This window comes from Uloborus diversus, chromosome 9 (assembly GCF_026930045.1).
Source record: "Uloborus diversus isolate 005 chromosome 9, Udiv.v.3.1, whole genome shotgun sequence".
Classification (NCBI taxonomy): Eukaryota; Metazoa; Arthropoda; class Arachnida; order Araneae; family Uloboridae; genus Uloborus; species Uloborus diversus.
This window is the reverse complement of record NC_072739.1, coordinates 107,587,444-107,611,890: the sequence shown is the minus strand read 5'-3', so window position 1 is coordinate 107,611,890 and position 24,447 is coordinate 107,587,444. Positions and strand designations below refer to the sequence as shown.

At 32.7% G+C, this 24,447-nt stretch overlaps 1 protein-coding gene across 1 annotated transcript in view; it reads right to left on the bottom strand.

Moving 5' to 3' along the window:
* LOC129230426 (protein O-mannosyl-transferase TMTC1-like) overlaps positions 1-24,447 on the bottom strand; it is a 58,160-nt gene that overhangs the window by 21,604 nt on the left and 12,109 nt on the right. Inside the window, exons 3-8 of the mRNA XM_054864826.1 lie at positions 24,124-24,258; positions 6,725-6,833; positions 4,805-4,908; positions 3,744-3,939; positions 1,593-1,714; positions 501-665 (exon numbers count right to left, since the gene is read on the bottom strand). Coding sequence (XP_054720801.1) covers positions 501-665; positions 1,593-1,714; positions 3,744-3,939; positions 4,805-4,908; positions 6,725-6,833; positions 24,124-24,258 — 831 coding nt within the window. The remainder of the gene's footprint in view (positions 1-500; positions 666-1,592; positions 1,715-3,743; positions 3,940-4,804; positions 4,909-6,724; positions 6,834-24,123; positions 24,259-24,447) is intronic.

Here is a 24,447-nt window from a genome sequence, read left to right as displayed (position 1 = left end):
CATAAATTAACTTAAAAATGAGTTATAATTTAAATCAGTCAATGTTATATCTTTCTTGGTTTATTAACTTTTAAGTACAAGTTCATCATCCTCCTGAAATGTTTCCTGTTTTACCATCAAGTCATTTGCCTCTAAGGAAAACTCTCCTTATTCTTCCTTTTTGTCCGATACATCAAGATCCAAATTACGCTTCATTGGATATTTAAAATTGTGTTAGTGGATTGATGAGTATCTGTTTAACATTTAAAAGGAAGAAATTCAACGTTTCCTTACTTTTCTATGGCTATTTACACCAAAAAAAAAAAAAAAAGTTTCCTTTCTCTTCGAAAGAGTAAACTCCTTAGCAAACGACAACCTTTAAGGGCACGTAAGCTATTCCATGTCTATTTCATTGGGTTCTACAAATTTCTCATACAAAAATCGAATTCTAAAAGCTTTTGTTAAAAAAACAAGTCCTTGAGTAGTACATTGTAATTTAATCAGTTGTTTAAAATACTTACGTAAATAATGACTCCCTGGAAGACCAGACATTGTTTCTTGCCATTGTTTTTAAAACGAATAGCAGGATCAAAACTAGAGCTCCAGCTCTACATAACCATGCTACCAATGGTCCTCGTTGCATTAATTTTTGCAAACCATGGCTGACGAGCAGACAGAAGCCAAGGCTGTAAATAAAGACATGGACACTGATCATTTGATTTTCTTAGAGCAAGCAACTAACATTGATAAACTAATTTTGATAAAATAATGGTATTTAACGCCATCTCTAATAAAACAAACGTGAAAACAAAATAACAGCATTGAAGTTTCCCAAATAGCAAAAAGTAAAGATGACTTTGGAATTCTCTGTTTTGGCTGATGCTAGGTTCTGGAGCAGAAATTATCTCATGTCATTATTAATTGTTCAATTTAGTTTTTAAAGTAAATATAATTTGTCTTCAACTAATTTTTCTTTCAATAAATTGTTGTCAAAATACATTTTCTAAGAAATGTTTAAAATCTCTAGGCGAAAAATGTGGAAAACGCATGGTTTCCGAATTACAAGATTACTCTTAAAACTGAAAAAGGTTATTTTATAGCTCCAAACTTTTAAGTATGCAATTGTTTTTTCATAAAATCGTGATTTACATCGTTGTTTTTGTTGTTACAATGCATTGGCGAATATAGTCATTTTATATCTTAACTAAAGAACATATGATTTTCCCAAAAAGGAATTATTTGTCAGCTAGAAATCGGAGTCTAAATGATGTTTCAAAACCATCAAGATTTTCAAGTGGAGGTAATGATTTGTTTGGTAATTTTTTAAAAATATTTCTAATAATGTGTCATAAGGATTTCCACAGCTGAAATTGCCCAGTATGATAAGCATTTTAAGTTAAGAACTGTTTAAATATAACCTACGCACACTCTTTCCAATTTAGAAAAGGGAATATCTTACGTTTAAAGTTTGGACAAAGAAAAGGGAACGCAGTTCTAGATGGCATATAATGCTGAATTAAAAACTTTATAATTGCGTTTCAAGTTTTCATCACTTTGTTGTCTGAGTTCTTTTTTTAAAAAAAGGAATATCTGTTTTTATAATATGAACATACCTTGGAATGTACAATACTCGCTCGGCAACCACAAACCCTACTGTAACCAGTAAATTAGAAGCAGGTAAAAAAGAAAAGATCATCAGTGAAAGTGACAGGCAAACTCTTCGTCTTTCAATTCCCTAGAAGAGAACAAAAGAGATTCAGTCTGCAAAAAATAGTTGATTTTTTTCAACGAAAAAACTAAAAAAAAAAAAAAAAAACCGCAAACATGGCAATAGAACTAAGTATTGGAATCTGTGAATAATTATCAGGCGTTCCTTTTCGTGTTCAGTAATTCTTGTCCATTATTTTTGTCACTGAGTTCGGGGAGGACCCATCTAGCCAATTTTCATACCTTTCCAAGCCACCAGCAGCCGAGTTGACAAGTTTTCGTCTCTTTCCACTGCTGTGAAAAAGGCTTCGATGTCAAACTCCGACGATCGAGCTATGTTTGTCTTATCCTTCAAGCTAGTGTCGCCTGATTTGAAACAACAAAACAATTATCTGTATCAGTTTTTGTTGGTTGTGTCCTCCCCGAAGAGTTCGCTGAAATCGTGAAATAACTGAGTTGATGTGGCAAAGCATAATGTGACGACCGTGATGAGTATGATTATCGGCAGGTATTACTATAATTTAATAGTGAAAAAGGAGGATTTCAGTCATAAATTCCTGAAATATTGTAAATTTTAGTAGAATATAGCACGTCAAATATATAGAAATATATATATCAAAAATATATATTAAAACATAGCCTGATAATTATGAACCAACCCAATGCATTATCAACAAATATTTTGCACTATTTCTTTCCATAGTGTTTATCGTATTCGTGAATGCGTAGCTGAAAATTTATGTTCCAGTTTTTGTACAAGAGTTTCGCAAAGCGTACCCGTACCTCTTTGTTTTTAGAGTTTTATTAGAAAAAGGAGCTCAGTACTGGTCAATTAATCACTACACTAACTTCAGGATGGTTCTACCTACCACTAGACACGATTTTGCCGATTGGATAGGACCCCCCCCCCCCCCATGGAGCCCCTCCTCTATAGACTTGAAAATATTCACTCGTCACATCTTCATTCTCCTTCAGAGGTGGATAATGATGGGTAATGCAATGGCCATTTTACTGCAAGAGAAAGTTGAAGAATGAACTCTTTTCCAAACCATAAAATTCCGCTGCAACAATTTTATTGGTAATAATTTTCCCCAATGAGATGGCGCTGTTAAAAACTGTTGCTAATCAAACGCACCATTATATTAGTGAAAAATATCAATAATATAATGGTTGCAGCTAAAATTTGCTAGATTTAACCAATTTCTTGGTTAAACATTGAACCTTTTTTTTAGGAATGTAATTGGTTCGCAACTTATTGGACAGAATATTTTGTTCTAAATGCGATATTGGTTGCTTTTTTTTTCGTTCGTTTTTTTTAAAGGGGAGTCAGTACTCCCTATACCGTCAATGTTAATTTGCGCAGGTTCATGTACCTTTTTCTGAAAATCTATAGAGGATACAATAATGAAATTTTTTCTGTATCTTAAGTAGACTCTTTTCCCTACACTGAAGTCAAATTTTACAGAAAGAAAACACAGTTTTTTTAAAGAAATTCTAATGTATAAGTCATTCTATTGTTTTCAAAAAAATGCCATTTTGCAACACGAAATTAGCTCTATAAAAATAGTTTTCGAATATGAGAAAAAAATTGCTTCAGTATATGCAATTAGATGTATGGAATAGGTGATAAAAATTTTAAAGACTAACACAATTTAGTTTCTCAGAAAAGGAACCTTTAGTTTCAAAAATACCATTTCGAGATATTACAATTTAAAGGAAAAAATCATACTTCATCAAAATAGGTTTACATTTTTTTTAAAGCTTATTTTAACTTACTTCTAATATGAGCACGATCAAGAAGTTTGAATCATTAAAAAGGTATTGAAATGGAGTTTCGAAATATATAAAAATCAAAAAATCGAATTTTTAAAAGTATTTAGAGTACTGACTCCCCTTAAATAAAAAACAAAAGGAAATCTCAGCATTTCTCGGGGAGTAGACATGTATAAACCTCGTTTCCTGTTATTAACTTTCTATTCATATTTGTCTGATACATATTTTTAAAAATATGCGATTTGGAACAGGTCACAGACGATGAGGAACCTACCTCATCTTACCTGCACGCCGGGCTTCAGAAGAGCTGCCAAGAACAGGGCTGCCAGACTGATCAGGTAGGACACTGTTGCGACATTTCTCCAATCATACAAGCTTTCCACCATAGGTATGCTTCCCATCTGCCAGTCGTAGGATAAAGTCAGTGGACATAACATCAGCCAGAAGTTGAAAGCAGGCAAGTACAGCAAAGACAACAGCCTGGAAAAGTAAGCATAGTTAAGCACAAAGTTGATTTAAAAAATCATTTGCAAAATAAAATTAGGCATTTTAATCCTGATTGAGCTAGTTTCTATCATTAATACAATATAACATAGCGTTTCTCCTAGTAGCAAGCTATTGCAATTGCGTCTATAACTGTTTGGAATACATTTCTCACTCAAATTGACTTAACACGAGGTATGTTAAAATGCAGTTGAATCTGATAACATAATGACCGGATAACCGAGCGGTTCTATTTGTTAAAAATAGCATGAGTCATCTCGTCCAGTCACTTTTAGGTAGGATGAGAAAGCCTCGTGCGAAAAAACGTGTTGCGCGCGCATTCCCAAGAACCGAGCTTTTTCACCAACTTGGTCACTTTTCTGTTGATATTCGATCGAGTTTTCGGGATTCAACTGTACTATACACAGATATCTCCTTCGTAACACATCACCTGAAGAAAGCATCTGCGAGGCACTAACTCACTAAGTGACCGCAACTCGCTGAGGCGTTATTACTAAACTTGGCGATTTTTTAATCTATTTAATGAATTTTCTTGGATGTAACTGAAACGCAGACTGCAATAGAGTAAATAAGAACCGGACGCTATCATTGTTTATCTATATTCTTTGACTAAATTGTCTAGAGAAAAGAACAAAAAGGAGTTAAAGCTGCATATTTTGGATATAACCGCACCACTGATCTAGAAAAGTAGAGCTCGGGGTGAAAAACTAATCTCCCATTTCGATTCAGTACCCTAAATATAGTCAAAATCAGTTATAAAACTTTGAGCACATGAGAAAAACAGTTTATTTGTTGCTCCCCTTCCTTTTTTTTTCATTCCGTTTGCAAATTGTTTGCATACCTTGTCGTCCACGATCTGGAAAATGCGGCTGGATTATCCTGCTCTCCGAATTGAGGTAAATTTCCATTGAGAATCCATCCTCTCACGTATATCAGAACAAGCATCTATATCAAACAAAAATCAGCCATTACAATAAATAATTTGATTAACACAGTTTAGATTTCATTTTAAATAACATAATTTCAGAAAGTTTTAAGAAAAATAATTGGAAAAAAATCACAAATAATTCATGATTCATCCCATCCCCAGCGCAGTATTTTGTACACCCGCATTTGTTAATTCTTATAAACTAATAACTTAAATAATGCCTATAATTAGTTTTTTTCAACTTCTGCTTTTTTGTTTTTTTTTCCTATTTAGATGAACGTATAACTAAGTAGTGCTTACATTATATAAGTATTTCTACTTTTTTAACTTGAATTTTAATGAAAATATAACTTTAAAACAGAATACATTGATTAAAATACCCAACCGCGACTATTAAAAATTTAATTCTCTAAGCTTTCACAGTAATTTCCATTACAAGTACTTTTATCCAAAACCAATCAATTTCACATGAATCAGAGAAAAAATAAACAGCTTTTGTCATGGTCTACAACTCTACCTACTTCAAAATTATCGGCACAATCAGTTTTTTAAACTAATGTTAGCTTGAAATCAGTAGTCCGTACTCAGTGTGTGAAGTTTAAATAATATTCAAAAGGTATAATAGCATGAAATTAAAAAGTGTAGATGCGAATTATTTCTATTCTTTCCACGAAGTTACCTAACGAATAACGAATAACAGTAGTAAATAATGTGGAGAATGCACAAATTAAAACAGATTGCAGACACTTGTTTCGAGGTTTCAAGAAACACTATTTTCAATTTAATAAAGTTATAAGTTTTTGGATGTAAAGTCATTACATCCGAAAACTCATGTTTCATTATAACCTAACGGTTTTTTCTTGGTGGGAGTTATGTAACAAATTTTGGCTTTCGATTTTCTTTTGTTTTGTTAATGTCTATTTTTTGTTTTTACTATTTCAACTGTCTTTTGTTCCACCTCGTTGCTTTTCTTGAATGACTTTACATCTAAAAGCTCATACTTCATTAATTTGAAAATAGGGTTTCTTGAAATCCCGAAACACGTGTTTGCATCATTTAGAAATTTTTGCTTTATGTACGTTGTTAGCTACTGTGACTTAGTTGTTCCGAGAGACTCCCATCTGGTGAGTCACCACAACGACAGGAACAGAAGATCCTCGGGGATTATGTGACTTTAATGCACTAACTACGGTATTTAATCACTTCCCGCATAACTACTATTTTCTACATTTTACAAAGTAAATACAGTAAACTCGCGATTTTCCGCGGAATAGGGTGGCACGGGAACCGCGGATGATCCGAACAGGTAAAAAACGATTCTTGGAGTATACAATAGCAAAAAACATATGAATAACATTCACATATACTTTTAAATTATAACTGAAAACTTGACTACATTGCATCTAATGATATTGAATATATATAAAAAAAACTAGTTGTACCCGCACGGCGATGTGTTTAAAAATTAATTAAAATTTTATAATCCGAATATTAAAAAAATCGCGTCGAGGTGCATCATCCGAGATTTCAAACTGCCTGCACACAGAATTTTAAGTCAGTAAGTGCTATAGATTGGTCTAAACACCACACACAGACAGACAGACATTGACTTTTATATATTTAAAATATAAAAGCGAATATATACGTCGCTTTTATGAATAAGTTCGCTTTTGTATATGTCAAATATAAAAATATAAAAGCGAACAATAACACAATCATACTTCTTAAACAAATTGAAAAGACCCTCGGATAATCCGACCGCCGATAATCGAGAGTTTACTGAAAAAGGACGCTTTTCCGACTGGTAAAAATCATTTTCACAACTGAACTTACCGCGGAAAGTAAAACAATAATTCTCGCATGTATTTGCAGAGAAGAAACATTTTCCAACGGTCTACATCTTTTCTGTCTACATTTACAATTCTCATCCTCTGGCTTTGAGCTAAAAATAAAGTTGTAATAGACATTAGTTTTGAATAGAAGTTTAATATTTGCACTGTTTTATTGTTTGGAATAAGCATAAGTAATAAATCACAAAGAAATTACAACCGAGCACAATGTACTGGGACAATCTTTTATTAATTGATAAAATATATTGATGAAACTGTTATGAGGATGTGTCTCAGACTACTTCTGAATTAGCAACAGCAAAACTAACTGCAAAGTGTTAAAACGACATTAATGCGTAATAATACTGCCTTAGAGGTAGCAAGAAAGCACTTAAAATACTTTCACCTCTCTAGTTTGTTAACAACTGATCCTGAAAAGACCGTTTTACGGAAATTCAAATAGACAAAAGCTGTGGCCAAGTGGTTGCCTATTATGACTTAAGCTTGCAATTAATCATAGGTGGAATCGTCCCAAAAAGTGTATAAGGATCCTTTATGGAACATTAGAAGGTTTATTTTGAGTTACGTATGATCAATACGTACATTCGTAAGCACATTCAAGCGTGACGAGAAAACTCGCTATAATCAAACTGTGGATGGTCAAACGGATATTTTAATTAACCATACCTTCGTGTATACATCTACGCGTGCGGTCAGGCAAAATGTTTTTTTAAAAATCCTTCATTTTGGGGCATGTAAACGGAAAATTTAGGCAAAAGTTTGAGGGGGAACATTTTGCAGCTGCAACACTTCCTTTACTTTCTAAAAGAAATGGAAAAACTAAATAATAAATATAGGTTGTGCATTTGTGTTTGGGAATCATAATTGATCTTTTGAATAAACTTTTAGATTTACAGATCATTAAAATCAAGTATCTGGTTCTTCCAATCCTTATCATGATTCATCCAATCCTTATCAGCAATGTACTCATTTATACTATAATGCTCTATAGAGTTAATTGTACAAAACCAGGTGGCTCATCTCCTTCAAAATCAACAGAACATATATTGTTCTGATTTTAGAACTAAACGTCTTCACTTTAGGATATACACATTCTGATACGCATACAGTATGCGGTATGCGTAAAGAACTCTGTTTTTTTTAAAAGTCATAATTGCAGTTCTCTATTAAAAGCAGTTTTCATTCACTGTCATTAACACAACCTGCCTATTATTACACTAACACATCCCGTTATTATTCTGAGTACAAGTTTACAAAATGCAGTACTTCTATAGAAAACTACTTAGTTATTTACGCCAAGCTCGATATTCATCAATATTCTCTACAGTTTCCGCAGACGCGCAGTCCAAGTAAACTAATTTAGCTAGTTATGCATATGAAAATAAAGCTTTCAAAGTCAAACGGGGAGCCCATCTTTGCCCATCAGATTACCTAAATAACTTTCTCCCCATTAGGTCCATAAGTATCGCATAATTAATACATCGAAAATAAACTATCAGAGGAGTTTCCCCGAAGTGAATCATGCACGGTCCCCAAATCCCAATTAGCTCTAAATCATCTTGGGAATACCAACCACTCACTCCTCCCTTTTCGAACCGAAAATTCATTCTGGTAAGCTTAAAGTGGCCCTCAATGGAATATTATGCAGAATACCGTCTGTCCCTAATAGAAGCGAAAATTTACATTCCATTTCGGCCTTTTGCGTGAGGTTCCCTCGTTAGTAAACTAAAGTAAAATTGAATTGCAAACTTCGGAGTTATTTGACGAATCAATCAGCCCCTGCGCACGTTTTGGATTTTAGATGATGTGTGGGTTGATACATATTATTTCATTATTTTTGTCCGATAAATATGTATTTCCTCTCATTAGGCTGATGCGTTCGCTAATGTCACATTTAGTACGTAATTTCACTTTTGATATAACTATCTTATGATGTGTAATTTGATTAAATTGTCACTTTACTTAAAACACTGGAATTACGGAAGGGGTCTTTTTGTCCCCAAGTACACTTTTTTGGCTTACTGCTTCTCTGTATTTTCACAAAAACTCAAAATCTTTCCTTGACTTTTCCTAAATCATCGTGCTGTGTAATTATATAAATTTTTGAAGAAAATTGTAATTTATTTAAAACCCAAACTAAATAGTTGTTCTTAAAATGCGGGCAGGTGTCATTTTAGCCTTTTTGAGCAAAAAACGAAATTTAAACACAATTATTGATGCTAAAACAGAGCAGAAACCCAAAAATGCCTCTTATAATATGTCTGTGCAAGAACTTGAAACGTTCATAACGTTTTTCTATAAATAAGGGGGCATTAGCCACTAGTCTCTAAAATGCAACTGAAAGAGCGCTAGTTATTTTGAATGTATTTTAAATTTTTTTAAACTACTTCTATATATCTCCTTAAAGTTTCTGCATCCCTTAAAAAAACTACATTTACTATAAATATCTCTATTTCGAACTGATTTTTAGAAATGTATAATATTATGCAGATAACTGTGCAGATTTCCTCTCAGAAGGTCAAAAAAAAAAAAAAAAAAAACCCTCCCCCATTTCTAGGTATGCAAAGACCGCTGTAATTCTAGTGTTAACTATCAAAAATTTCTCATTCAGAATCTTTCTTTATCTCAACTTTATGGATTGTGCAGTAGATAAAAATTCTTCAAGGTGTGTCTTAGCGAACTTTATTCTCGCAAATGGTACATACGTACAACCAGGGACGCCCGAACTTGAATTTTCGGGAGGGCGAAAATTCTCAATTGACAAATGGGAGTCCCAATTTCGCCGAATGATGATGATGCATGATCCATATGAAACTACAAATTTTGACGAATGTTGATACTTTTGCCGATTGTAACTCCAAATATCAGCGACTGATGATAATTTTTACGTATCATCAGACAAAATTTGCTAAATCAGGACATTTTTGGAAGATCACAGTGACTTCCCGTAACCTCCCATTGGGCCGTCCTTTTGTACAACTCCAAGCCAAATTTAATGACACTGAAAACATAATTGAAACCAAGAGATATCATAAAACTGTTAATCTCACATCGGCACCAACTTGACGACAACAAATGTACCTCAAAATATATTCCACCACAGCAGATAATTGTAGTTCAGTTCTTTTATTATCTACCTTTTCACCGAAATTCTTAATTATTATGTAACAATTCTGTGATATCATTAACTAGAATAATTATTCACTCGGAGCTATAGTTCATTTGTAAACAGTCCTATAACATGCACATAAAGATAGGTGTATCAACTCGTATTTTTATAAATCAATTTTTTAATTCAATTGCAAAATTCAAATCATGTTTTATAACCAATGCAAGTTCAAGACGGAAGAAATTCAACTACTTGAACCTTCTCTGTCTACGACGAATGTTCATGTTTAATGACCAATTTTTTCCTTCGAAAGAGCAATTATTTTTAGCACATTTTTAAACTCTTAAAGCAAATATATTACTAGAAATCAATGATGATTCTCAGAATTTTTTAACGACTACAAAGAACATTTATTTACGTAAAATCAATAATTATTCTTAGAAATTTTTAAAGAGTAAAGAAAAAAATGTAATTCGTACAATGATAAACAAGATTGAAAAACGTAATGTAATGTGTATAAGTTGTTGTGAATGAGCCTGTAAACGAAATGAATTTTTCTCCAAAGTGTAATCTCCAACCATATCTCACTTTCTAATTGTTTATTTAAGCTGTATGTTTTTTTTTTCAAACAATTATTTGCGTAATTTTTTATGTGGAAGTTATTCAAAATTACGTAATATGAGCATGTTAAACATTTAACTTTCTTCTTTGCTTTAAAAACATGCCATTTTTTAGAAATCCTTTGTCTGAAATTGATATGCATTATTGTATTTAACGTATGGTGATTTCATAAAACAACTGATTGGGATTAAAATAAAATACCACAAAACGAAACAAAGTAAAATCAATACTTAGTATTTGCTTAAAATATCTCAATTTGTCAAATAAGTCTTACAACTCCTACTTTTGCAAGGTTATATATGCAAAACTATTTTTATCGTAAGCAAGAAATTGTCGGAAATATAAATGAGACCCATTAATATGAATTCAGGAGTTCCAAAAGGTACTTTATTCTATACTCCTGTTCATTACTTGTATTTTACATAAATTAAAGTTCTACCAAACTTGGGGAAAATCATCCATTTTAAAAAGAAGAAAATCCAAGCAGGACTGCTTTGAAATCTTTCTAAATATAATGAATGCATCTTGCATTTCCAAATTAACCCGGCATTGAATTCCTGATTTAGAGGTATGGGTTAATCAAACATGCTCAGTACCGCTTTTGTATTTTGTTTAATGATTCCGACTTAATCTTACTTGCTGCTTTAATGGCATTTAAAATGGGAGTTCAAACTTAAAGTTGTGTAATATTTTAAAGTTTGAGTTCCTCCTGTCATGCGCGCAAAGACATTTAAAGGAAACATAATGAAATGTACTGATTTATCCGTAAGATATAGTGTTTCTATACTTATTCATTAGAAAAAATATAATGAATTTACATTAGGTTAGTTTTTTTAATACAGCAGATCAATAAATGTGTTTCACGTGTGGAGGAGGGAGCGTAAGGGACTAGCATTCAAAAACCATTTTAAAATAGGTTTCCTGTGAGTGTTAAAATCTAGTTACTAATGCAATATTTCCTCACATAATTAAGTAACATAAACCCGATTTTTGATTTTGATAATGGAAAAATTTATTCATCGTTCAAACTAATTTCTTTTTCTTGTTTCTAAGGTACATTAGCTTATTACTAGACATTACTCGGGAAGCTATAAATACTAAATTTTTCAGAGAATAAAAAATAGGAGTCTATCTACAAAGCAAGGAAGGAAATGTATAGCGTTACCCCCAACTTCTAGGTACAAACTTGCAATAGCGTTTCAATTGGAAAAAAAAGTGAGCTTTGACAAAATATATTTTCTACAATTTATCATTCATTTTTCTGGTTGGTAGGGGAATTTGGGGCAAAATGAAACACTTAAGATGATTAAGCTTTTTCATAATGAAGAAATTGAAAATTTTGTTTTGAAAATTACAGTATATAAAGAAAGAACATTGCATTTTGCAATCAAACTTACATTGAAACAGTATTTTTTATTTTTGGCCGAGAATTTGCGTCTTCAAATTAAAAAAAAGTGGAAAATGTTCACTTTTTTTTAATGGTGCAAAGTGAAAAATCAAATGTTTTTCCAATGAAATATTTTCTCTTTGTTTATAAAACATATTTTTGATCAAATGAATTAGTAAAACAAAAGGTTAAATCAATAAATGAAAAATCTAATGAAAAATGAGCAACTATTTGAATAATAATTAAAAAATGTGTGAAATGAGTGAAATATAAAAAATGAGTGAGTAAGAGTGAATGATTAAGAAAATTGGTGAAAGAATGAATAAATAATTAAATTACTAAATGAAAGAATGTAAATGAATTAATTAATCAATGAATATGTTAGTGACCTAGTAAATGACTGAGTGAGTAAACGAAATAAAATATTTTACTTTGCCCCATCCACTTTGCCCGTATGTACTTAACTACTTCTACAAAATATCTAAAATGAAAATAAGCTTAATATCAACTAAATAAATAATGCACCGAGTATAGGATGTCTCAATTAATATTTTAAATGTTAATAACAAGAACTTTATCATTTTATAATGTCAGAAATAATTTTTGACTTACAACAAAATATAAAAAATGAGTTCAATTTTTGATGACTGCTTGCATTGTCGTATTCTTTGATTTTCAGAGGGAACGTTTTCCAGATTCGAATAGACTGCACGTGCTACTACGTAGTTAAAATATTATCACATAGGTAGCGTTAAAAGAAGAGTAAATATGTCCCCATTTCACTTTGCCCCACATTCCACTACTGTAAGATAGTCTGAGGCGGCTTGAGTTATATATATTTACTAGTGGTACCCGCACGGCTTTGCTCGTAGTAGAAAAATTAAAAGGTCTTTTGGTTCGCCTGTATATTTACAAATAATGTATGGTGAATTTTCTCGCCAATTGGCTTGTACCCATGTTACGGTTCCACGTTATGATAATTTCGTATCTCGCCAATTGGCTTGTGCCCATGTTACGGTTCCACGTTATGATAATTTCGTAATTTACTCGTCCATCTTATGATATTTTTGTTCTTAAAACTGGAATAGAAAAAGAATCAAATCGAATTTTAGAACAATCGCTTCAAGGTGCACACTCCCATGCTACAAACTAATTCTGTGCCGAATTTCATGAAAATGGGCCAAACGGTCTAGTCGCTATGTGCGTCACAGATATCCTGACAGACAGAGAGACTTTCAGCTTTATTATTAGTAAAGACTATTTATGTATGTTAACTATATGACGTATGTTAACTATGTGCTTGAGCATAGTGAAACGTAAAAAATATTTTAAAATTCATGTTCTATGGGAACGTGCACAAAATGCAATGAAAAAAGACTAAATAAACAACATAAAAAAATAATAAAATGCTAGTTTTCCATTAACTTACATATAATATTAACATGCATTCCAAAGCAACTATAATGCAGTAACAGCATGCACATGACATTTTCTCGGAATTACCCTCATCCAATACAAAGTCGACAATTTAGTCACGTGTTTTCAAAGTATCAGAATGGCAAGCATAATCAAGCCCTGAAAAAGATTTGAAGCAATTTTCCTTTCCTCTTTTTTAGGAATCATACTGCCTCCAATGATCCACTTCCTAAGATACTCCGACATTCAACTACGTGCTTACTTTATTCACCAACAGTTCATGAATAATAATGGAACACAGTCTGGTCTTGTGAGTTCCAAAAAGGTTTTAGGTGCATGTTCTTCGTGTATCCTTTGCCAAAAGAAGAAAATGACTCTTCCAAATTTTTATGTGCACATATTTGTTGCAATGGGAGTGTTTTCGATGAGCTATTTACCTTTATGCATTTTTTGAATGCATGACACAGCTTTATTTTCTTCTTTTATGCAAAAGATGTGATTAATAATATTAGTTATTTTGATTAATTCATTTAATTTTCAAGAAGGAAGGTATTTATTCGTTAATTAGCTATTTTGTTTGAAAAAAAAAACTTAGTATTGAATCAAAATTTGATAACTTTATTAGTTTCCATTTTTAATAAATAATAGACAAAAATGTGTCCTTATTTTATATATGAAAGGATTTCAATGACGTAATCATTTGTGACATAACGTAGGTTAATTGATTCATTAAATTTTGAAGCATAAAGGTATTTATTTGTTAATTAGTTAATTTGTTTGGAAAAAAATCTTCGTATTGAATCAATGTTTCATAAATTTACTACGTTACTAAGTTTCCATTTTGATGAAAGACTAGACAAAAATGTGTCCTTATTTTGTATATGAAAAGATTTTACTGCCGTAAACGTTTGTGACATAACCCTTTGACGCATGAAATGTATCAATTAGACCCTGTTTTCCTTAAAGGGAAAGAGGGAAACAAAAAAAAAGGAAAAAAATATAACTTGAAAAACTGAAGCATAATTTTTTCAAACACTGTGTTAAAGTGATACGTTTGCTAAATGTCAAAATGTTACTTGAGGATAACTACCATGCGAATCATTCTTAAAAAAGGTTTTAAAATCATTAATATAAACGATTAAACAATTCTGAAAGTTCCTGGGAAATGATGGGCAGCTAACGTGCTTAATTTCTGCCAGTAACATATCTGGCAAAAACGGCGAGTATCTCGCCAAAAGTTAGTAATCTGTCTGAAACCAACCTGGAATCTTTCGGCAAAATTCAGAAATATTCCCAATAAAACTGATTCAAGTTTGTGTAATTAATCAGGAACCTTCAGTAGAAACTAGTACAAGTTTACACAAATAGCTTGGTACTATCTTGTACTATCAAGATAGTTCCTGAAGCAAATGGTCGAAGCTAAGGTGGAACTGTGACTAAATGTCGAAAAGCTTATTTGCTTGCTGGCAATTCCTTTAAAGCTACAATGTTCAGAGACTGTATTTAACCCTTGCTTGGGACTCAGCTCATCTGGAATGGTCGTAGTTAAGATGAAGGCAAAATGTCTAGTGAAGAAGCGGAATATATTTTAACACTTCTTCTTCCTCGCTGGTGCTACAGCCTGTTGCAGGCCAAGACTATCTCTTGAAGTCTTTTTCAAATAACCCTATCCCGTGCAATGACCCTCCATTGATTCAATCCTACTACTTTTAAGTCCTGTTCCACCCCATCCAGCCACCTGACAGGGGGTCTTCCTCTTCGGCGTTTTCCTTCAATGTTGGAGAAGGTGACTCTTTTTGTGGGGAACAAATTTGCATATCGAAATATGTGGCCCAGCCACCTAATACAAGACGCCTTTATAACCTTTAAGATGTTAGGTTCACCATACCTTTTGTAGATTTCATGGTTATAAGCTCTTCTCCAACAGTTATCTTGTTTTATTGGTCCAAAAAGCTTTCTTAAAATTTTTCTCTCAAAAATCAATAAAAGCTCTTCTTCTGCCCTGTTGCGAGCCCAACATTCGCTCCCATACAGAATAACAGTTCGGATCAATGTTTTATATAGAATAATTTTAGTTTTACACTGTAAAAAAAAAATCCGAAACGTTACCGAGTATTTAAGTGTAACGTGTCGGGATTTCAACGGTTTTTATCCAGTTCCTGGAAAAATCAAGTATCATTGCCAAAAAGTTTCCTGAATAGCTACAAGTTGCATGAATGCACACTTCTCACTGGTGTAAAAAACAATTTTCGCTCCCAGTTTAAAGATTAACTTTGTGCATTTATAAAGTGAATCGGCTTCAGTTTACTTACGGCCCGTCCATGCTGATTATAAGCTTCCATAGGGAGCGAATAAGTATGGACTACGCTGCTTTGCAAGAATTGCAGACGAGTAAAATTCTTGATACCTGCTTGCAATTCTGGCTTAGCTTTGGCCATGTTTGCAATCCTGCTTATGGAACTTCCTTAATAAATCAGGAAGGGACCGAGCTATTACATTATACCTACCAAAGTTTATTCTAAAGTTCCAGAGACACGACTGGCTTCAAACGGGAAGTTTTCTGAATTTTTATGGAGGTTTCCGAGATAATTTCAGGAAGGTTACTGAATATTAGCGGAAAAAGTTCCTGTTTTTTGCAAGATATGTTACTGGCAGAAATTGGGCACATCAGCTGCCCATTATTTTCCAGGAATATTGAATCGTTTTTACAGTGTAATGCTGATGTAATTTGAATTAAATTGGTTTTTAAATCCATAGAGGTACCGTTTTAACACTGGTAGCAAAACATGTTTTCTACAACAACAGAATTTAAAAATGCAATCACATATGGTGTGAAATCTGCATTCACGAAACTTGTAACGGTTCAGGAAGCTGTTTCCCAAATATACACGCTTTTCACAGGGACTGGTGCAAACCCGTGAAATTCTGGAACGTTGCCCAGAAATGATCAGCCTTTTCTAATATTTTTTTTACGGCGTACGGTAGAACGATCTATCAATGAAAACCTTCTAGAGAATGTATTATTGGTCTCGTATTTTTTAAAAGGTTTTTGAATTTTATTCTTTTTTCAATCGACAGTACTTAGTTCCTTCATTATACACTTCCAATAAGTAAGCGACTAAAAATGCTGTGTTTCTTCCGGTCAGGGATGTTCATTCCCTATTTTGGGTTGGAGTGTTCATTTCAGCAACTTCAAAAATCTGACCCAGAACCATGAAAGTTACTCCATTTTTTTTGCAAATAATTACACATTAGGGTGGCTAAAAAAAATCGACGTTTTTTTATTTCGGAATCGCGTTACCTCCAAAAGTTGTAGTTTTATATAATTAATTGGGGGAGGGGGGTTCGGAATTCACATCTTCAGTTCGCGCATGAGGCTGAAAAATTTGAAAACATATGTTAAAAATTGAATTTTTCGAAAATTTTGCAATTTTTTTTTTAATTTTATAGTGTAACAACCATAAATTGTCCATTACAAATATAAGGATAATTAATGGTTGTTGCACCATAAAAATTAGAAAAAAAATAATTAAAATTTTTTTGAAAAATTCAATTATTAACATATTTTTTGAAACTTTCAGCTTCATGAGCGAACTGAATATGTTAACTCAGATCCCCCCCCCCCCAAATCGAGGATATCAAGCTACACCTTTTAAGAGGTAACGCTATTCCGAAATAAAAAAAATCGATTTTTTTGTACCACCCTATTGGACTCCTTCGGATGTCTTGAATTAAATGCTAATTTTCAACGATGCCATGAACTTTTACAAATTAAATTGCACTTAAGTGTTCATTCATCGATCTACCCTGCACTTTCATTAGTGATTTGTTTTTGTCACAAAGTCAGCAATTTCCTCTATGAAACATTATCTCTTACAGCATCTGTAATTATTATAGATCGTGTCCTGTCCTGCGTTATCTCTAGACATCGTAAAAAATTGTCGATCGGACAATCAATTGCAAGGATGATCCCAAATATTACTTAAGCAGGTTTTCCTTCTTATCTTTAGGCTGCCACCCAAACATTTATAACATGAAGAAAACATAACGCAAATAAGATAAATTGTTTAATAATAAAATTAATCAAATATTTAATACTTTTAGCTTTATTACCACATTTTTACGTTGCAAAATTTTGATACTTTTTAGTTGTTTTTATTTCTTTTTATTCCGTTTATTATTTTAATTTTTTTGAGATCACGATTGCTTATTGTTTTCATTTGACCGTACTTGATGTCCGGTTCCTTTTTCAGAATGGACCAGGGACCTCTGCAGCACCGCCGTCCACCGGAGGACGGAGCTGCTCCTCTGGTCCTAGCCTCCACTAGCAGCACTGTCCACCGGAATCCCCTCCTCCTGGGTGGTGACGTCTATATCCTACACACACACACACGTCTACACATATACACGTCCTTACACACATACAAACACGTAACCGCCCGGGAGGAGGGGCAAGCTTGGGAAGAGACAGGCCCGTTGGGAGTTTCTAGAAACAATAGCCCCCGATGAGTTGGGTTCTGTCGCAACTCGTGATTGCGAAAAACATAATTTGAATTCAAAGCGTCAGAATTCAAATTACTGCCTTAAAGTGAAGAAGTTTTTTTTAAAAATTATTTGTTATCATTATCATCATCATTGTTTTGCAATTGAATTATTATAACCATCAAGCTTTGAAATTTAAACACCATTCTCAATCAGTCCTGACGATTTAAGCAGAACCCTTCTTACCGTTCAACAAATACAGGGTGACCAATAATTAACGCGCTGGTTTTAAAAATTAATTTCTCGAAAACTACTTATTCAAAAAATTCTATGTAGATTCTAAAACAAAGTACAATAGATGGGAATTTGTTTGATACATGTTCGATGCGTCATTCATCTCTAACTATAATATGGCGCAAACAATAGCGAAATTCTGCATCGCTCACTGAAGGATCGAAGTTTCAATGTTTTCAATAAGTCTGAATCGCAGTTTTCAGGTCATTGATGCTCTTTGGGTTTCCAGTGTAAACATTGTCTTTGATGTAACCCCACAAAAATGAGTCGTTGGGGTTCAAGTCAGGAAAAGAGGGTGCCAAATTAATTTTTATATTTTTAAATTTCGGATACCCTAAACCTAAAATCCGCTTATTAAAGTATTCTTCAAGCAGATCAAGCACTTCATCGAAACGATGAGGTGGTGCGCAGTCTTGCATGAGCCACGTGCTTTCGAAACCCAGCTCACTTTGAATTGCTGGAATGAACTGAATTCCCAAAAATTCCACATATCGTTCAGAAGTGAATCTGTCTGTTGTATTAAGCTTAATCTCAGTCGCAAACTTTCTTTGAGTTACAATTGGGCTTTTTTGTTCAAATAATACGTTCGACTGAAAAACGCTATATCTTGACATATTCATTAGAAAATGAACAACAAACGCCAACTCAATGAGACTGCGACTCATTGAGTTGGCTGCAACTGTTGGCTGCAAAACAATTCTGCCAACGCACTGAATCTAACCGCCAAGTTTGGACTTGATACGACAAACAATGTTCGAGAAATTGAAATTTCTTTTCAATGCGTTAATTACTGGTTACCCTGTAGATAAGGATATCAATGAACAGTTAAAGGCGCTTTTATTTGGAGAGAAGTGGGAAGGGGTTTGGGGCGCTGCTCCTGTGACAGACTACTAACCAATGGCCTGGAATAGCCGATTTGCAAATAAAAAATTATCCTAATGTGCGGGATATTCCATTATCCGGGATCAAAATGACTATTTATAACAGTTTTGTTCCTTGAAAGTTTGTTACATTAAGCAGGATATTCTTTCAGCCGATATTCCAATACGCAGGCTTGACTGTATTTTCTGTTTCGGGTAAATATTTAATTTTGTGTCCTTCTGTTGTTACCTAATGGAGTGCAAGCGTGCCTTTGTATTTAGTTTGAAATTGCAAAAGAGTTTTCTGCAGAATCTTTTTTTTTTTTATAAATTTTTAAGTTGCTTTAAATTTTCGCTATCGGACATTGTTGTTTTTCCCGTTCACCTTAAAACGTAATGCATAGCTGAATCCGAGGCGTTCTTGTTTGGGTAGACAGTGGTGCCTAGCTTAAGGTTCACGGGCCATACGTGGCCCGTGCTCTGATTCATGTGGCCCGATGTTATGTTTAATAACACGAACCGAAAAATATATTCTTCAACTTTCCAAAGCGATCGGCCATCTTCATTCAAGAACGACTGTTGTAAGTTTAGAACAAATAATCAGAAATAGGCTTTTTTTTAAAGAGATGGAAATATCGTATGAATAAAATATACATGCAGAAATGGTCACAAAAAGTTTTGATTTGTAATTTCATTTTCATTTTCGGTGTCAGTCTTTAGTCTTGGTTTCTTTAGAAGTTTAATAAAATATACTTAAAAAATATTTTTAATTTTTATGCGTTTGGCCCATGAAGTTCCCGTCAATATAAAATATCCTCAAGTAAAAAAAGATTCTGCACCAAAGGTGAAGAACGTTTTGGAAAGAAATTGTTCTTCTTTTTGATTTTCACTCTGGATTGCATCAATCACAAGCTAAGAGCTAGTTAAACATTTGGAAATCACTATAACTATACATGGTGTTCTGTTTTAACCTGCAAGACCTTTATTTCGCAACCGTTATTCCATTTGCAAAAATTTTCAAAATCAGATGTGAAGTTCAGATAGTGAAAGTTTGAAGTGAAAATAAAAATAAGTCAAACAATACAAAATTTAACTTTTTATACAAGCCCCATGTCCCCTAACTTATATTTAGGGAACTAATCTCCATTGAAAAACAATTCCATTTCAAAAAAGTTGGAAATTAGTACGGCCAATATTCACTGAGATATAAAACGCAGCGTTTTGTGACTTACACCACTTTTCACTCGCCCTCAATAACTATTTTTTGGGGAAAATATAGCAGTTAACAAGTGTTTAAATTTGGACTTGTGCATAGAGTGTGGTTTTTCAAATTGTTCGAGGTTTTGTCGTGTGTTTTTGTGTATCACGGCATAGCATTTGCATTTATTTTTTAATAGCAATGAAAAATATAAATACCTTGTTTTTCTTACTTTGACGACCTGTCATTCTTCTGAAAAGGCGGAAAGTTCCAATCTCATTTTTGTATGGTCGCTTAAAATTTTAAACTGGAATATCTCCCCGAGTTTTGGTCGCACAAATCTCAAGTTTTTTGTGTTAGTAATATCTTTCAATGGAGATAATTTCCTTAAGTATAAGTTGGGGGACTTAGGGCCCGTAAAAAAGTTAAATTTCGCATTTTTCGACTCATTTTATTTTTGCTTCAAAATTTCAATATCTTAACTCTTCATCTGATGTTGAACATTTTTGAAAATGGAAGTGTACACCTAGGACTAACGGTTGCGAAAATAAAGGTCTTGCAGGTTAAAACGCAACACCCTGTACACTGTCAAACAGTTTGAAAGAATGAATTCGTAATGCTTTTCATCGATTAATAGCTTTCTTTTAAGATAACGTGATATGATAGTTTTAAAAAAAGTATATTTCTAAACATTTGCCGCTGAAGAGCCAACACTCAGGATGAAATTTAAATATACTGTCAGAAAATCAAGTTTTTATAGGAAAGTAAGCTCATTTAAACCTGAATGACCTACTTGTTGTTTTTCTTTTCATATTGATTGTTTTCGTAGTTTTTTTTTTTTTTTTTTCATAATTGTGAGCAAAAAAATTATATCTGTGTCGTTTCTGTTTTTTTCAGTTTGCTCGCTTTTAAGAACTAATCTCGAATTTTCCTGTAGGCTTAAAACAAGTGAAGAAGCTACTTTTCCAAGGCGTAGAAAAATTGTGATTTTTTTTTTCAAAATAAGTTTTTGCCACTTTTAAAAACTAGGTCGGTAGTGTTAAGCTAGAACTAAGGTAGGCTCGCCGTAATGGAATTTATACTTTGTTCCTGATTCCACTCAATCAATTTTATTGAATATTAATCTCGTGTGAACGTCAATCCTTCAAAATACGGACGAGCTGTTTTTACAATATCAGACTGATAAAAACTAAGCAGATCTTAATTTTAAATGCGATTTCATAAAATACGTCTACAGTTTATCATAGGTACGCCTAAGTTTTATGAGAACATGCTGTGGGAAGAAATGGGCATTTCTTCTCAACTTTTTACCTGCCCACATGAAGTTGAAAGCTTGTTATATTTTGAAAATTATCAATTAGTTCGGATGAAAGAGATTTTAGTGTATTTCATCAATGAATTCCAACGTTGGAATATATATTTGCAAACATTTAACTTACATCAGTCTGCAAAACGATGTACTTTGTCTGCAACTAAATAATTAATTCTGCAATATCTTGGATTTAAATTACCTTTTCCTTTAGAAATCCAGTTCAAATGTATAATTTTATCAGCATTTCTGTTTTATGTACGTTGCTAGTGCCTTTCCCAATTGGACATACAGTGGCTCCCAAAAGTGTTCGTACACTTTGAAATTTTTTAGTAAAACCAAAATAACTCGAAACTGAATTCAAATATGGAGTCCAATATTTTTTCACATCATTCCTATGTCATTCTAAATACAACCCATTGGTTTTTTCAAAATATTAACGGATCTACTTTTTGAAATGGGTCAGAAAACGAAGAGACAAAGAAATAACACGCCACAAAAGTCATCGTACACTCAAATATTTTCGAATAAATTCATGATTAAAATTATCATATGCCGTTTTATTATTAATTTTGCATTGTGTTGAGCCTTATAAGTCATTTAGCTTTAATCTTTTGTTTATTTATTTCTTAATATTGTGCTTATTGCTATAAAATCGCTGGTATTCGTAAAAAACCGCAAACACCATTCAAAATTCAAATTTGTTTCCCACAGTTGCGTTAAATTGGTTTGAAATGACTCTAAATTAGTTAATTTATTTGTTTGTATAGTATATTGCTTGATAAAATGCTTTAAACAAAGGAATCGGACCGAAAACAAGGTAAGAAAAGGTCAACCGGCAAAGTTGACAAAACGTGATCGGAGATTTAAGGTTGAAAAAATTATAAAAAATACACATTTGAGTGATATAAAAGTTTCTACAGAGTTAAAAGAAAAATTTTACGTTTAATTTTCTCCTAAAATTCTTCGCCAAATTCTCTGATTAGCTGGATTAAATAGGGCCTCTTCCCGCAGAAATTTTCTTGTTTGCACGAAAAACACAAAGCTTATGCTTTTCGTCACAAAATCAAGGATAAATAAGCTAAAAACGTTTTAGAATTACGTGTTATTTACAGATAAAAATGAATTTAACATTTTTGGTTAAATTGTTGCATAATTGTAAGTAGAAGAAAAAATTAGGAACTTAATCTTAAGAACTTAGTTGGATCAGTTAATCACTACGGTGGAGGTGTTCTAGTGTGAGGGTGCATATCAGCATCAGGACTTGGTAGTTTGGAATTTTTTGATGAAATAATGAATCATACTGTTCCTTTAAATATTTTAAAAACCAATTTTGAACTCTTAACCAAAAATTTGGTTATTGGAAACAACTTTGTTTTTTTATCAAGATAACGATATGAAGCACTCGGTTTTCAACGTTTGCGTCTAGTGCCTCAAAAATCGTCCTAAAATTCAGAAAAAAGCCCCTCAATCTCCAGATTTGAACTTAATGTAACGTATTTAGAAATATCTATAGGCTAGATTACGAAAATACGGCTTTAAAATGAAAATAGAGCTAGAAACAGTAAGACTCGAAGTGTGATTGAACACTTACTCAGAAATTACGCAAAAAAAAGAAGGAAAAAGAATGAAATCTATTCCCAGACGTTTAAAAGGTGTTATGAATACTGTATGATATTCTACTAATTAATAATTTAATAAAAAGTTAGATTATTCAATAATAAATAGACATTTTATAAAGTGTACGAAGACTTTTGTGACATAGAATTTCCGGCACTCTTTGGTTTTTGATTTTTTAAAAATTAAGTTTTAATATTTTTTAAAAACTCTTCATGTAGTTTTGGTAAAAATTAATCATAGATCTTATAATTAAATACCTGTTCCGAAATATTAATTCTAACCAATGGATTGGGGCCTATTTCGTTGAAAGTCGTAGGTGTACGAAGACTTTTGGGAGCCACTGTACGTTCGTTTTCAAACATGTCTTAGAAAAGACTTCCAAATATTACATCTTTTATTCACAAAAATATTTCTAGCAAATGAAATAGCATAGTACTACATCGTATTAAATTACATTTTTACATGTGTAAAGCGTATGTTTTCCCTGGTGAAAATACTACTTGCGGGTTTACGAAAAGAAATAGAAGATAAAGAAAAAAATGGCAAAATTTGAAATGAAATATAAATAAGGACCACACACAGGCATTTCCTTCTTGTGCTCCTTCGGTAAGTCGTTGAGGTAAAAAGATTTATGACAAGCATTTATCAAAAGCATGACTAAATGACAAAAACTTCCTTCTCTCATTCATAATTCCTTTCCTATTTTTTTTCAAAGAATTTCTAAGAAAAATTCGATTCCGAAATACCACGTATTCCTTTTCCTGTCAAACGGAACTGGAAAATGCATTTTTTCGTTAGGAATTTAATGAGAAAAATTCTGTTCTTTGCAATAAAAAATAACGATAGACGAAATTACCGCAGTTTTCTTGAAGGTAATCAATAGTAACTAAAAATATTGTAAAATTGTTTTTACAAAACAAAATTACTCTGAATGTTTTAAAACAGGTTCTAGTTTTTATGGAAAGTATGAGTCAAAATAATTCATTATTTATAAACCGTCTCAAAAAGTAGATAAACAAATAACTAAATGAAAACTATTAATCAAATTATGCTTTACATGTATAAATGAGCAATCGAATGACTTACTTGACGGACTTTTTCTCCATCAGCAAAAGAAATTGATAAGTAAGGCATACACCGAGGACTGTGACACCTTGTTCTTTGGCGAGCAAAGCCATTCCTGCACACAGTAAGCTCACGACTTGCCACGCCAGAGAATTTCTAAAATAAAATACAACTTTTGATACACATATTCATTATAAGTTGTTAAAAAAAATTGCATATCCCCTTGCCAAAATATAAAGGGGATAAAATTTAGTTGGGAAGCATACTTCTGCATTTATAACCAATCTAGTTCAGAACCTTTTGAACACTGAAGAGAAATATCCTTCCACTTACGGAAGCTAAGTT